The sequence below is a fragment of the Stereum hirsutum genome (genome assembly GCF_000264905.1).
Source record: "Stereum hirsutum FP-91666 SS1 unplaced genomic scaffold STEHIscaffold_8, whole genome shotgun sequence".
Taxonomy (NCBI): Eukaryota; Fungi; Basidiomycota; class Agaricomycetes; order Russulales; family Stereaceae; genus Stereum; species Stereum hirsutum.
Window position 1 is genome coordinate 1,504,002 of NW_006763138.1, and position 15,580 is coordinate 1,519,581.

General features: G+C 50.2%; 4 protein-coding genes across 4 annotated transcripts in view; 2 read left to right on the forward strand and 2 right to left on the reverse strand.

Annotated features, from left to right (window-relative positions):
• Nucleotides 1-685, reverse strand: part of STEHIDRAFT_58783 (kinesin light chain) — a gene marked incomplete at both ends in the record, with an annotated part of 2,209 nt that extends 1,524 nt beyond the window's left edge. The window contains one exon of the mRNA XM_007304576.1: nt 182-685. Coding sequence (XP_007304638.1) covers nt 182-685 — 504 coding nt within the window. The remainder of the gene's footprint in view (nt 1-181) is intronic.
• A 3,005-nt stretch (nt 686-3,690) lies between these two features.
• STEHIDRAFT_122146 (uncharacterized protein) lies at nt 3,691-5,809 on the reverse strand. Its single transcript, XM_007304977.1, has 3 exons — nt 5,467-5,809; nt 4,393-5,331; nt 3,691-4,333 (listed from the first exon to the last, which is right to left on the reverse strand). The coding sequence occupies exons 1-2, from the start codon at nt 5,468-5,470 to the stop codon at nt 5,120-5,122; spliced, it is 216 nt and encodes a 71-aa protein (XP_007305039.1). The 5' UTR covers nt 5,471-5,809; the 3' UTR covers nt 3,691-4,333; nt 4,393-5,119.
• Nucleotides 5,810-7,782: 1,973 nt separating this feature from the next.
• On the forward strand, nt 7,783-9,120 carry STEHIDRAFT_111700 (uncharacterized protein; the record flags this gene model as incomplete). The annotated part of the gene is made up of 7 exons (XM_007304978.1): nt 7,783-7,942; nt 8,011-8,063; nt 8,084-8,198; nt 8,300-8,518; nt 8,756-8,823; nt 8,871-8,932; nt 9,072-9,120. 7 exons carry the CDS (start codon nt 7,783-7,785, stop codon nt 9,118-9,120), a joined length of 726 nt encoding a protein of 241 aa, XP_007305040.1.
• Nucleotides 9,121-12,780: 3,660 nt separating this feature from the next.
• On the forward strand, nt 12,781-15,327 carry STEHIDRAFT_131803 (oxidoreductase; the record flags this gene model as incomplete). The annotated part of the gene is made up of 11 exons (XM_007304979.1): nt 12,781-12,977; nt 13,012-13,013; nt 13,066-13,190; nt 13,290-13,400; nt 13,653-13,735; nt 13,882-13,951; nt 14,122-14,239; nt 14,326-14,529; nt 14,734-14,910; nt 15,119-15,287; nt 15,318-15,327. 11 exons carry the CDS (start codon nt 12,781-12,783, stop codon nt 15,325-15,327), a joined length of 1,266 nt encoding a protein of 421 aa, XP_007305041.1.
• Nucleotides 15,328-15,580: the final 253 nt, after the last annotated feature.

Below are 15,580 nucleotides of genomic sequence, written 5' to 3' on the forward strand. Positions count from 1 at the left end.
CGTGGAGGGATGCTCCTCGCCGAGCACCGCTTCCTCGTCTCCATCACCGTCACGTTCAGCTTCTCCGCCTCTGCCCACCGGCCCTGCTTCCTGTATGTCGACGCGAGGTTCCCCATGCTCGTCAGCGTGTCGGGATGCTCGTCGCCCGAGCACCCCGCTTCATCATCTCTATCAGCGTCACCTGCAGCTTCTCCGCCTCTGTCCACCGGCCCTGGCTCATGTATGTCGACGCGAGGTTCGCCATGCTCGTCAGCATGTCGGGATGCTCCTCGCCGATCACCCGCTTCATCGTCTTCATCACCGTCACCTGCAGCTTCTCCGCCTCTGTACCCCGGCCCTGGTTGCTGTATGTCTCCGCGAGGTTCCCCATGCTCGTCAGCGTGGAGGGATGCTCCTCGCCGAGCACCCGCTTCCTCGTCTCCATCACCGTCACGTTCAGCTTCTCCGCCTCTGCCCACCGGCCCTGCTTCCTGTATGTCGACGCGAGGTTCCCCATGCTCGTCAGTGTGGAGGGATGCTCCTCGCCGAGCACCCGCTTCCTCGTCTCCATCACCGTCACCTCCAGCTTCTCCGCCTCTGTCCACCGGCCCTGGTTCCAGTATGTCAACGCGAGGTTCCCCATGCTTGCCAGTGTTTCGGGATTCTCCTTCCCAAGGACCTTGTCATATCCCTTTATCGCCCACATCCCTACTGTTTCCGCATGCCCCCACCATCCATGACACATATATATATACTGAAACCGATGAGCAATGCTGGGATCAAGACTGCTGTCAGAACTAGCCTGTAACTCTTGCATGTGCGGAAGAAGTGTTCGTGTATAAGCAAGAGCATCCGGCGTTTTCATGTCGTCCCAAAACCGTTCAAAGGACAAGCGGAGGATGAGCGCCGCATAGATGGGATATGTCTCAGTGGTTCGAGCACGTTGTCGACTCCAATCATGAACGAGACGATGGAATGACAAGTTGCCTTCAGGTGTAATCTCCACGAGCGAATACGAGCTAAGGCCAGCAACGATTTGATGAAAAGTCTTGGAGGTTGCCGCAGTCGGATCAATGAATAGGCATAAGAAAGCTTGAACCCAGAATATTACAGAGTCGGAGAGAGTTTCATCTTCAGATTCAAGGTCTGGAGCGCTGGACGCTGCATCAATGAATATGTCCCGCGGGATGTTCTTATGGTGAAGGAAAGAGCAGATGAAGAGGAAAGTGACTGCTTTCGGGTGGGTACGTTCGAGCTGTTCGAGGCTGATATTCCAAGTGGTGTATACGGTCTTTTCGTAATCTTCGGGCTTGTGGATGAATTCCTGGTAGTCCTCCAATATTTCACGGCGATTGGAGATGAGCATGGCCAAGTATTGCTCGAGCGTACATGTCTTGTTGACCTGAAGATAAGCAGCGGCCTGAATAATCCCGAGAGCGAGGAAATCAAGCTCCTGTTTTCATTGTAAGACACGCCATGGGATGCATCAGACATGGCAATGTATTTACCTCCACAATCTGCGTGATGAGGCTATCTGTCGTGGCTTCCTGATCCGAAATGCGTGAACGCCGCATAAACAAAGCTTTCGCATCGTCCTTCGGCATTCGCGAGACCTCTAGGGACTTCTCATAGACATCAAGCTGTCTATTGCGGGTAGTGATGATTATATTTCCGTGCGAGCATGAAGGAAGGAATGGCTGTAGATTTAGATCTGTGTCGTCGGCATTGTCCAGGATGAGAAGCCAACGATCCCGAGTACGAACAAGCCAGCTGATGGTGTCCTTCGCATTTTCTCCAATTTTTTTGTCCATGGATATGTTTGCAAGATCGACTTCAAGGGTCGCTGCGGAGCTGGCGTCTACATATAGGACTTCTGAGAATCTGAAGGATGATTTGAAAAGGGGGAACTTAGAATTTTTGCAAAAGCATGAAGAGACCAAACGGGAATACCTGGGAGGATGCTCCTCCGTCTGCACTTGTGAGTCCGCTACGAACCGTCTCATGATCTCGCTCTTCCCGCTGCCACCCAGGCCATGCAGTATAAACATAAGCTGTTCGTTCATCGAGTCGGAGGAGAAATGTTTGTCCATGATCGCTAGGATATCTGCTCTCCCGGTGAATGCATGCGACGGTGCTGGGCAACGTTTCCGCTCAACCGCTTTGCACTGTTTCTCTGCGGCAGAAACAGTTCCGACTAATAGCATGATTGGTGGTTAGTATTCTGATTTGCATTAACACAAATTATCGGACACCTCACTCGCTTCCGAAACACTCAAGGCCATTTTCTGCTCCACCAAGACCTTCACCGATCCTTCTAGCTTCTGCCTCACATCCTCACTTTCCATGTATTTCTCCGCGTGCGACATCACATCATCCAACTTGTTCCACTCATCCAGCGTAACATCCTGCATCCCTTCGTCCACATTGAATCGGAAGTATACATCCGGACGTGACTGGAAGCGGAACTGTATTGTCTGGTGTGCATTCTCGGTATCTGTCGCGATTCCGGCTAGTGCTTTTGCAACTTGGACCGGGATCATGTTTCTGATAAAATCAGGTCTCTCGAGCTGGATAACCGGAAGTTTGCCCGTGCCGATACTGATGATGCATGCAATGCTCCGACCGGGAAAGATCAGTTTTGCTTCTTTGAGGACGACATCGCAGGGGTTATTCTGTGCTAGACCACCGTCGATGTACTCCCTGTTGACATCCTGGATCTTGATGATGGCGCGTTTGAAGAAGGTTGGAGCTGCGGTGGTGGCACGAGCGGCCTCGACGATCGTGCAGTCGATGGCGAGTTTGCCGGGGGCTTGGTATGAACGGATGAGGGAGGGTATGCGTCCGCTCATATTTTTGACTGGGACCGCGCAGACGAACCTACAGACAATATCGTGAACAACATACGGACATGAGATTCAAGCTTAGAGCGTACGTGCGACAAATTTCATCCCCGGTACGCGAGTCCAGGATCCCATAGCTAGTATCCCCGGCGCGTTCTTCAACGATCTCCTTCACCGCGGCCTCCAATCTTGTCGCACTGTACTTGCCATCCCCAAATAATTTCTTGTGCGAGAATATGTCCTTCGACAACTTTGCATACGCCTTTATAGCGTCTTGTATGGGCATGCGAAGGCGTCCAAGCATCAGAGCATTGAGGCTGCACATGAAGCACGAAGATGAACTTTCTAAGCATCTGGAGAGTGACCGTCATAGGGTAAGAGAGACGCACCCTCCGGTACTCGCACCACCAATGAGATCGAAGAATTCACAAGGGAGAGGCACGTCGGGGAGTTTCATTTTGTCTTGAATGGAGAGCATGATACTCTGTAGGATGAGTAGCGCAGACAAGCCGCGTATACCCCCTCCATCTGTTTTTACGAAGGAATCAGTGCTGCGGTGCAGAACGGAGAACTACGCGAGAACGTACCCAGTGAGAGAAGCCTCAGACCTCTCTCTTCTGGTTTATCCATGGCTTGCAATGACTTGTGGGTAAGGAAAGGGATAGCAGGGTGGGACTAGCTGCGGTAGTGTCAGAGAATGTGGATGAAGGGCAAGGTCCTCGAGGTGCTCAACGTCGTGCGGTTTATATGGTACAGCCTGGGAGACAGCGCTTGCCTGTCTAAACTTAGAAGGATGATGCCAAGCAAGTACCTTTAATAGAGACAAAGGCAGCAACATAAAACACAATTTGACAAAGGATACTTCTGGCTGTGAAGCGGTGTATAAGACACATGCGATGAGAGTGTAAAAGGTATTATAACAATTATTGGGACTTTTTCACGGATTGGGTGGCGAACGACTGGGTGAGCTAATTGTGGAAAGTGAACCGCCCCCATCAGTAATCAGAACGAAAACAGTCAACCTGCACCACATGACGGAATAGCGGGACACGATAAGGAATGATAACGCGCACACGCCCGTCCCCCTACAGGTTTGACTGCCACGCCAGCATCAGCCCACTACGACCTCACGACTGTCAAACACAAGTGGCTTCCGCACCGCTCCAACCTCAAGCTTCGACACGACCCGTCGCCCCACCCATCGTCAAACCAAAACCCGCCACCAGCTCCTTCAAGTGGGTTTCTAGGCCTTAGAACCAGCGTAACTCAGTAGCACCATATTCGATGTTTTTCGGCAATTATCTGGGTCGTCTGGGTCCCTTGACCAGGCCTGCGGCAGCGTCTAATACAGGTCGATGCGTACGTTATAGAGCTGCCACTCGTGGTGATCCGGCATATCAGAAGACCGAAATAGGATATAGGCCTAGAAACCTCCGATATGGGACACTTCAGATTGAGCCATCGCTCGCTGTGAGGTTCTGTAGCGGCGAGAAAAACGAGCGGGGACAATACTTCTGAAGACAATAGAGAGTGAGCCAGCGAAGTATGCCATTAGAAGATTGGGGTTACAAGCCTTGCAGGCCGTGGCTCTGAATTAAAGTGTCACTATACGCGCACTTCGTTCGACTGTTTCGTCTCGAGCTCCTCTGCACGCCCCAAGCCACTACTACCTGCCGCCTATGACAGACGACAAGCAGTCGGAGGGTCAAGTTGTGGTGGGACTCGAGCAGGCCTGAGGGATATGACGATGAGCCCCATAGATCGATAACGAAGACCAGATGACCCCCTCGACACCGTTTACGACTTCGACGATGTGCCTGCGCTCGCCACCGATTTTCAACTCCATACTCCCAGTGTTTCCAAAAAAACGCTTAGCTTCCAGTAGGCCCAGATCTTCGATCTCGGTACGAAATAAGGTCATACCTTCCACTCCGCCGGCTTGTAGGTCTCGTAATCGTTACTGCAGCGGCAATATTGAGCGGCAGTTCATCGATGCATGACTGGGAATACCACAGGGACGCGATTGGTGGTACATTGAATAACGATTTGGCGAGCATTTCGGTGGGTAGGTGGCGTGAGGTCGATGAGAGGATGGTACCAATGACGGATGGAGCGGCGTGGGACAGCCATGGTGGTTAGAGACGTCCAGGCCAAAGAACGGGACTACCTAAGCAGGTCGAAGCATAGCCGATCGTAGGTACGTTCATCGTACTCGCTACGAAGTTGACTGCGACGCGAGCTTATTGTGGCACAAAAAGTGGAGGGAGAATGAGAACGCACCCGCCGAGCGCACAGAAAATCTAATCCTTCTCTACCATGCTTATCTTTGTCTCGTCCTCGCCAGCATCTACTGGTGTTTCCATTCTACTTTGGCATTCGGTGACAGGGGTAATCCGTCCTTGGTCTCTACGGATCCGGATCGAGGTCACGCTTGGACGAGGTGCGATCGGATTATCGTAGAGAGTGCGAGACGGTGATGGTGAGTGGCGCGCACGGATGGAGTCGGGACGCGCTGGGAAGAAGAAAAGCAGGTGATCAGAAAGTCGAAGAACGCAATAAACACGAAGACTGAACGGGTCTCAGAGAGGAAGGGGGGGGGGGGGGGGAAGCAAAGGGATCAAAAAGACAAAGGCATAACTGGACTTGCACATTTAACATGCCCATATGTGAGAGTGGCGCGCTATAAATTGCGACGACAACGAGGCAAAATTCTGTCATGAATCGGTTGCGTAGACACCCAGAACGGTGCAGAGAGATTCAGTGAGTCAGAGGCGAGGTGTGTGTATCTGGACTAGACGTATTTGCGTGAATGACCAGGATACACCACACTCGACTGCCTACGGTGAGGAGAACAAATGCATCCAAGATGAATCGCCAAGATGCTGAGAGCTTATTTGGAAAAGAAGTCGTCCGTGAAGTTTGTAGAAAGCAGATGACCGAGTTCAGAGCGCGATGATGCACCCTAGCACGCAGACTAGTGAGAGAAGGTTCAATGTGACGGCGACGCGGTGAAGAAAGAGACAGAACGAATTATCCATGGATGAGAAAATTATTGTCCGAAGTAATATCAAGAAGGAATAAACGCACCGGCATCGACTACATTTCTGCACCCTCTCCCTTCGTCTCATTTTACCACTCTTCAGCATCGGTCGTAGAAACCGCTCCTTGCGTCCATATTCCACCTCGACATCACCGAACCACCAACAAACAAAGCGTTACATTGACCAAACCATACTCCTAATGTCCTTTGCTCAAATCAACGGGTCGGATGCTGTGTCGCTGCAAGTATGATACGCAGCGGGACGGAGCCTCGTGGTTCAGGAATTGCGGAGGTAATTGTGATCAATACTGGGCAAGATACATACAGGTCTGATTGATGAAGGATCGAGAGACATGGCGGAAGATTCTCGCAAGCGGTAAGTGTGGGTGTGGTTATCCAGAATCGGGGAGTATTGTAGTGATTCAGAGACTCGAATGCGCTCTCTAGGAACTAAATCTGAGCAGGAACTAGTAGTGTGCGGTCTTGAGAACTGGATCGTATAAGATGAGGTCGGTCGAAAATGGTTGTCTAAGTGGGTTGCGTGAAGCCAGTGCGAAGCGACAAACGCTCGATCCTCGCGTCATCGTCCACCGACGACGCGTTCACAAAAGTCGAACTTCCGTACGTGTAGATCCTTCTCCAATACAACCACGATGGGCTCGTCGAACGCGCAGTCGTTCTGCCTACTCTACATCTTCTCCCTCAGCGTCGACCCTCCAGAGAGCCTATCCATGCAAGCACGCACCAACACTCATCATCTCAACATCCTTCTAAAGATCAACGTTGGACGCCATACGCTCCACCCTCGAGACCTGCGATCCGTACCCACACTACGACGAGCACGTCCCCTCCCAATCGGCGGCCGCGGAGAGTGATGGGAACGAGAACGCGTAACCGCAGACGGAGTAGAGCTCGTATATGAGGGATACGCATGCGGGAAGTAAGCCGCCATGGATTGGAAGCTATGATATAGGCATAGTAGAGAGGACGAATGAGGCTGTGAAGGGGCACAGCGGTTCGTTTCTTCTTCCTCATCGACTATACTGAGCCTTGCGCTGACTTGCATTGGACGGCGATGGGTAGCAGTACATGAATGTATACACCTTCGGCGGACGAGTCTGAAGGCGTTCAGCAGGGAGAACTACCCTGCGCATGCTGACGTGCGTGTCGAGTCGTAACCTTCATGTGCATCCTCGTCTCTTCCTCACGGTATTGGTTTTTGGTCCTTTGCCAGCCTCCCCTCACCCTTTACCTTTTGTTCGTATCTTTTCGTCGTTTCTCAACTAACGTCTCCTCTCCATCTCTCTCTTCTCCACGTATCCAGTGTGGTCCATAACCGAACTCTCGGACACAGTAGAACGGCCACCAGACAACCCTCTTCGGTGAGACCTTCGAAGGTGTTCAGGGCGTACTCCACAAAACGACGAGCTCGCGACAGCACGGGCTCAGGTAAGCTCTTTCTGTGCCTGTACTATCATATATGTACATCCTACTAATTTATTTGGTGCTGCTGCCGCCCGAAGATCGGTGTGCCGTTCATCATAAGCATCGCGAGCACGAGACCGCCGGAGGAGGTCACTGAGGCGAGGTGTGTTTCGCGTTCAGTTCAGTTTATGTCCCTCATCCTTTCCGTACTTCTTCGAGTTCTGGCCACCCATACACTTCTGGTTTCGCATTACACTACTATCGCCACATTTTTGTACATTTCCACTGTCCTGTATCTCCACACTCACCATCCTACTTTCTCCACGTCGCGTTATACCTCCTAAAATCGCCAATTGCTACGTCATACATTCATCCGTTCGTAACTGAACACGACCCTCTACTCTCTTCAAATTCTAAATTACATCGTCCAGTCCTGCCTTGCATCGCCACGCAATCTTACGCTAATGTCTGTTCCTATCTTTTTTAGACCTGTGAACTATGAGCCATAAATTACACACCCCACTCCGACGAAATAACACGCTCGCTGCTCTCTCCGGCCAAGAAGACGAAATTGTCGCGCTCGATACTATGCTACTGGGGCTGGAGACTTCGCAATCTCGATGCGGCGTATCTGCCCTTCGCGCATGGGGTCACCCAGGTTCGTGTTACCAGCCCACCAGCATCTTGGCCTGCGCTCCATCTGAGTTGAAAAGACTGAGCTGACAGTTATTTTTGGTTACATCGATGGTGGCGAAGGGCGGCACGGCGTTCGTGGGATGGTGTGCGTGTATACTTATAGGTCGAGACGTCGGACCCTGTGTTCCTGAAGATGGGGCTGGAGGCGAGGACGGGAGAGGGTACGCCCATTACGTTCTTATTCGATCCGGATGCGTTCATTAGGAAATGGACGGAGGGTACGTTTCTTCCCTTCGCTTATCCTCTGTTCTTCATCTTTGCAGACTACTTACCGCCCCCAATCCCCGCATCTCCACTTCTCAGCATTTTCTTTACAAAGAAAACCTGCCACTCATCGCCCGTATACTAACCCATCGTAAACAACACAGGCTACTCCGCCACGATCGACTCGGAATGCGTGAAATTCGGCATGACCTGGCTCGCGGAGGGGAACTCGGGGATTCCAAGATGCCCAAGCTTCTGCGCCATAATGAGGAGGGCCCGACCGTGTTGAAGGGGATACAGAGCGTGGAGGACGCCTTGGATGAATGGGATTGTGGTTAGTTATCACGGTGCGTTTGATGAGTTTTTTTGTTTGTCTCGGTTTCGATTTTCTTTGCACCTTGGATGAGATTATGTTGCGAGGTTCCGGGTCGTATGCATAAGAGATTTACTAACATACGCTTTCTTTTATCTTTGCCTTCCTCGAACGTCGCAATACGTGTCGCTCCGGCCTTCAAATACCACCTATCGACCATCAATACCCCACTTGCGACTTCCGGCTTTCAACTGAAAGGCAGAACACAAGTCGATGGCTCGATTCCCTCCTTCCTCACCCTCGAAGAGATCGCGGCGAATAAGGAGGTTCGTCAGGCGCAGGAACGTGGCAAGTTCGTCGTGTTGTTCGACAGTGGGATCCGGACGGGTTCGGACGTGTTGAAGGCGATCGGGATGGGGGTACAAGGGGTCTTGTGTACGCATCTCTTTCTCTCGAAACAATTCCGTGCTCTCACTTATTTCCTACTTTTTTTTCGCTGTGTGTCGTCGCTCGACGACCTGGACGTATCTTCGCATTTTTTGGTTGATGTAGCGCTCTCTGTCACTGTGTGTAGTCGTTTGAAGGAGATATGGGCAAGGAAGATGGAAGCGGGGTTGCTTTGAGCCACATGTCGTTGCGTTGTGTCGAGAGGTTGAGAGTAGTAAATGGAAGTACGAAAAGGGGATAGCTTTGTTTTGAAGCATGCGGGACGGATTTCGAAGTGAGGTGATTTTGTGCGTATGCCTGTGCGCTAGTCCAACTGTCAACGTTCAAACGTTCATGCCTTATTCTCACCAACACAGACGTCCAGTTAGTAATAGATGTCAATGGACCGCTGCTCATAGGCTCATGACGCTCGGGTTCACTCTCGTTCTGGTGCTCTCGCTTCTCTTGTCATGGGTTTGCGCAGGCTTGCGCCGCTCGGCTTGTCGGTTATTCTTGTGGGCCCTTGGACCTAGTTATCAATACTTCAGTGGTCATGGTACTGTCGGTGTGGAGTGTATACAGGCCCTGTGTTTATTCGAGTGCACGAAGAGTATCTATATACTCTGGGACTCACGGATTCACAGACATCCTTCGATTCTTCCCCTCCCCAGTCTTGACTCGAATTCCACTGAGCGCTTAAGTGCTTATCTCAACCATACCCTCACCCGCCCTCATCACCAGAACGTGCAGGGGCATTACAATGTGAAGCCAGAAGTCCCGTCCATCACATTGTACTTCCAGCGGAGTCCCTCCGTTGTTACCTGGCAGTGCTTCCTTGCTTCTTCTGCTTACTCAGCCAGGGAAGCCGTTGGACCTGTCTGATGATCTTGGTTTCTCCTAATCTGGACGCTTGCCCATCATTTATTATTAATGGGCTTGCCTTTTCGGCTTTTCTTGCCCTAGACTTGGGTTTCCTGTTCGGCCTTGGCCTATAGTATGGCACTAGCCCTTGTAGCTCAGCCCTACCCTCCCTCCTCCCTCAGCATATTATCAGTTCTGACCTGACTATGTATATAGTACATGTATCTACAGTATAAATCTACTAAATAGAATTTTATTAGACCCTAATCTATAGCCTGTACTAATTTATCTCGATTTTTTCGTATTTTGTGGCCCTGGTGTGGCCCTACTTTCCCCCAGGTCCTGCACTTGTTTTGCAGCTGGACCATCTCAGATATGAGCTGTTGAGCTTCATATACCTATACCTTACTCATACAACCTCTGATCACACCAGGAAAACTACAGAAAAGGGTAGAACTCGAATATATTTCGCATTTTTACTCTAATTACAAAATACAGGCTCTAGAAAACTCTACAGTACAGGAATAGGGACAGAGAGGGATCTTTCATGTAGATAGATAGGCTAGGGAAGTATACAGATAGAAAAGAGAGCAGGATCAAAGGTTCCTGCTACTTTAGAGGGGTAGGAGGAGGTGGGAAGGGGTAGGAGGAGAAGGTGGCCATAGGAAAGGAATGAATGGATAAATAAGCGAAATCTCACCATGGCCAAACTCATATAGGTCCATAGATACTTTCCAAACACAAAAAACCCGAGCCAGAGGGCTAGGAAGAGCTGGGCTGAGTGTTGGGCTTGGGAGGCTGGCAGGGCAGTAGGCTATTGTGAGTGAACCAGTGGAGGGAGAGGGATGAGGACAGCTGGATAGTATAGAGGGAGTCTGGGAATGATGGCACAAAAGTTGTTTGGGTTAGTGGAAGGGCTGGATGGATGGGGAGGAGGTGAGGGAGGGTAGGGGTGATGTGGCACCAACATGGACCTGTAACACAACTTCTGGGGCTTTCAGAAGTGAAATTAAAGCTAGAAACATTAGTACTCACCTATCAGGTCCTTTCCAATCCATCAGAGAACTCTGCATCATCTCCAGAAAAGAGAAAAAAGCGAAATTGGAAGAGGGTAGGATGGGCCACATGCCATTTTGCTGCCCAGGGCCAACCCATGGTCCAAATTGAACCAAACTTTCTAGAAATGAAGTATATGGATAGGAATGAGATGTTAGATATGAATTGGGATGGTAGAGAGAGGGGGAGAGGTGGAGGAGAGGGAGGAGGTAGTCATGTTGGTTTTCAGGCACACAAGCTTACCTGAACATTCTAGCCAATTCTGAGGCTCTAAAGAGCTCAGAAACTTGAAATATACTTGAATTAGATGCTTGAGGATGATATTGAAGTGTTGAGAGAGAAAGAGAGAGGAGGGGAGGGAAGGAGAATCAAGGATGCTGGGCTGAAGACCACAGCTACACCTCAATAGCCAGTCCAGGACCTTGAGAGCCCCAATTCCCTAATTTCCTGGAGTGCACAGTCACAAGCCCAAGGCGAGGTGCTATTAGACCGGCTCTCAGTACTCTCAAAGGGAAAAGGAGTGAAGGTGAGGACATGGTGGCTGAGAAGAAGGAGAAGCCGAAGAAGTGCAGACGAGTTCAAGCCACTAAACACTTTCAAACTCAGGTTTACAGTGCACTTCACAGTTCAAACCTTCTGAGTATTCCTCTTACCTCAAAACTTTTGTACACTTTCTGGGGCTGATGTTCTAATTATATTTACAGTTTTTCAGATATTTTATTGCTGCTCAATGTATTTAAATTGACTCAACATCAGGGCGATTGTGGCCCAGCTGTGGCATCCAGGACGCTCAAACTACCAAAAAAGGAAGGTGTTTTCGGCATTTTCCGCGATTTTCTCGCAATCAGTGGCTGGAAGTAGCTGTGGCACAAGAGTACTGGGTGTTGTGCAGCTTCATTCTCTTTGGATTCTCTCTCATTTTTTATTATCATAGATACTTATATACAAACTGTATATACTAGTATCATGAACATGCTCAAAACCATATTATTATCTACCTCAAACCTTGTTTTTAGGATAGGGCAGCATTTGGGCCACATCAGTATACCCCTTAAATGTAGATATCCCTGCTCTGATACTGTTCTATATCTGCCCTGGTCTTGTCTTCCTATAGCTATGTTTTACATACTTCAATTATAACATCTGTATACCTGGGATATGATATATTTTAAGGGGAGAAACTGAAGTGCTACTGGTGCCACACCCCCAAAAAACGCTTTTTTGGCCATTTCTTTACAAGAACAGAACCAATACAGGTCTTCAAGGATGCAATAAAGACTAATTTAGAATACTAGAAGTATATATGATGATATTTATTGATGTACAAAATGTTCAGGAGTAGAAAAGGTCTGGGCCACACCTGGGCCACACAAAAGCGAAATTTGTTCAGAGCTTCTGAGGGGCAGTCTATATAGCAATAGTTATAAACACATACCTATGTCATATTAGTATACTAGAACAGACATAATACAAAGTATTTAAGTACAAGAGCATGAGCAAGAGCAGGAGCATGGTACAAGATTTGGGCCACATTTGTGCCACACAAAAGACCCAAATTTTCGAAATGTAGGTAGGGCTTTTGTGGAGTAATACATTCAAATGGTGTTCTATGTAGGCTTATATAGCTCATTAGGATCAAGTAGTATGTTCAGAGTGAAGTATAACAGGAAGGAAGCAGGGCAGGGGCAGGGGCAGGGGGCAGGGAGAATTCTAGCAGTAGCCAGTGCCACATCCCAATGAGGGTAAGACCCTAAAATAGGGCAAGGGAATCAAGGTCGTATCAATAATTAATAAAGCAGTGATCTAAAAGTGGACGGTATGCAATAGAAGCATGGAAGCCACATTATAATGTGACTCCATGAAAACAGTGCACAAGAAGCAGCTAGGAGTTCGGGCTCACATTACAATGTCAGTGAACGGAGCTCTTCGCTCACATTGTAATGTTTCTACATGTACGCCTGCACGACGAGCATGTCCCCTCCACAGCCACAGCATGGGCCGACGGGAACGAGAAACTGCAGACCGAGTGGAGCGCGTATATGAGGAACGCATACGCGGGGAGGAAACCGCCTTCAATTGAGAGTTATACTGTGGGGAAGTTGGAGGAGAGGGCGAGGGAGGCTACGGAGGGGTCATGGTGAGATTTTCCCTCTTCTACTCAGCTCTCAAAGTTGTGTGCTGATCATTGCGTGTGTTTGCTGTGGCATGTTGGGATTGATGAGTAGCGGCGTACATGTACACGTTCGGCAGCACGGGGTCAAGCTCGACGAATAAAGCGAATTTGAAGGCGTTGCAGCAGTGGAAGATTATTCCGAGGATGTTGAGGGACGCGTCGACTCGGAGTCTTGAGGTGCGATTGTCTCCCGATTGATCTCCCACCGCTCCTCCTGCCATTCCATTCGTTCGCTCACTCCTTCAATCCTTACACTTCGATACCCGATGTATATAGACCACCCTCTTCGACAAGACCTACAAATCGCCGGTCCTCATCGCGCCCGTGGGCGTCCAAGGCATCCTCTATAAAGACGGTGAATTGGCCACTGCGCGCGCGACTGCGAAGGTCGGCTTTTATTTCTCCCAGTTCCTCTATTTGAACTCGCTTTTGGTCTCGACAAATGGTGTCTTGATTTCATAGACGATGGTTGGACTCGTTGAACGATGACTGATTTCTGTGAACAACGACTGCAACTCTTTGGACGATAGCTGCAATCTTTGGACCCAAACGGAACTTTTTGGACGACGACCGGATTCATTGAAATGAATTGACCGCTGTGGCCTGCGTACGACCGTGAACATGAACATGAATATGTAGGTCGGCGTGCCGTTCATCATGAGCACTGCGAGCACAAGGCCGCCGGAGGAGGTCGCGGAGGCAAATGGAGTGGACGGGGCGAGGTGATATCAGCTTTACAGGTGCGTCACACCTCCCATCGTCTCTATCACTGAAAACATCTTCCTTTTCCCTTTCCCTCTTCCGCGCCTTCCCCACCCCAAGAATTCGAGTTTTAATTCTGATTTTTGCCATGACTATATTCAACCAGGCCTCAGACCGACGAAATAACTCTCACGCTACTCTCCTGCGTCAAGAAAGCGGGATTCACGACGCTCGTGGTCACGCTCGATAGGATGCTGCTGGGCTGATGTCCGCGTGACCTCGCCGTTCGCGCCTGGGGTCGGCATTCAGGTTCGCGTTACTGGTTCACCAGTTCACCAGCGCCTTGTCCTGCGCGCCATCTGGGTGAAAGGACTGAGGTGATGAATCCTGTTGGCCATACCTATAGGTCGGGACGTCGGACCCTGTGTTCATGAAGAAGATGGGGCTGGAGGCGAGGACGGGGGAGAGTGCGCCTTACGCGTTCCCGTTCGAACCGGAAGCGATGGACAAGAAACGGGCAGAAGGTGAGTTTTTTCGTATTCCATCCGACCCATCGCACACCACACGACCCACTGCCTCCTCAAACCATATACTGACACGTACCACACAGGCGACCCCGCCGCGATCGAAGGCACCAAGCTCGGCATGGCCTGGCTCGCGGAGACGAACTCGGGTATGTTCAAGACGTGGGGGATGCTCAAGTTCCTCCGCGATAATTGGGAGGGCCCGATCGTGTTGAAGGGGATACAGAGCGTGGAGGACGCGTTGTTGGCGATGGAGAATGGGATGGATGGGATTGTCGTTAGCAATCATGGTGCGTTTAATTTTTCTCTTAAATTTGTCTCGGCTTCGGTTTTCTTTACAATTTGGGTGTTGTTGTGTCACGAGGTTCTGGGTTGATTCATAGGGGGTTTATTGACATCTACTTTTATTTTATCTTACTTTTCTCCAACGTCGCGACGCGTGTGGCATGGGCGTTCAAATCTCGCCTTTTGGCTTTCGACTTTCAACCTCACAGGCGGAAGACAAGTCGACGGCGCTATCCCCTCCTTCCTCGCCCTCGAAGAGATCACGGCGAACAAAGAGGTTCGCGACGCGCAGGAAAGTGGAAAGTTCACCGTGTTGTTCGATAGTGGGATCCGGACGGGTTCGGACGTGTTGAAGGCGATAGCGATGGGGGCGCAAGGAGTTTTATGCACGTTTTTTACCCCTTCGAATCAATTCCACGTTCTGACTCGTTTCCTCCATCTCTTCTCTCGCCGTGCGTCATTGCTCAGTGAACCCGCATTCGGTTGATAAACGCGGCTCTTTTGATCTCCGTGGACGTATCTTCGTAATTTTGGTTTATGTGGCGCCCGTCGTCTTCCATCGACGTTGCTCCCCGCCACCCGAACACGCAATAGTGGCCCGCCCGTTCATGTACGGTCTCGCGATCGACAGCGAACAAGGCGTGGAAGAAGTGTTGAGAGGACTTCTGGCGGACACGGAGATCACGATGGGTCTGAGTGGGTACAGTAATTTGAAGGAGATATGGGCGAGGAAGGAGCGATTTATGAGAAAGGTGGATGCGAGGTTAGTTTGAGTAATTTTGCATGGTTTTAGGAGGCTGTGAGCGGTGAATGGAGGTACGGAAAGAGAGGGATCTTGAAGGATGGAGACTAGACTTCGAAGAGGGGCAGTTTTGTGTGTCCTCTGCCTCTGCGTTAGCCCAACTGTCAAGTCGCCTAATATTGATGTATGTGTTGTGCAGTCTACATATGAAGCTGTATGTATTGAGAAGAAACGTAACATAACCGTCTGTAGAAAATGTGTCCATCGATCGATCCCGCGGTACGTGCTGGTGACGAAGAACAATCGACCAGCTC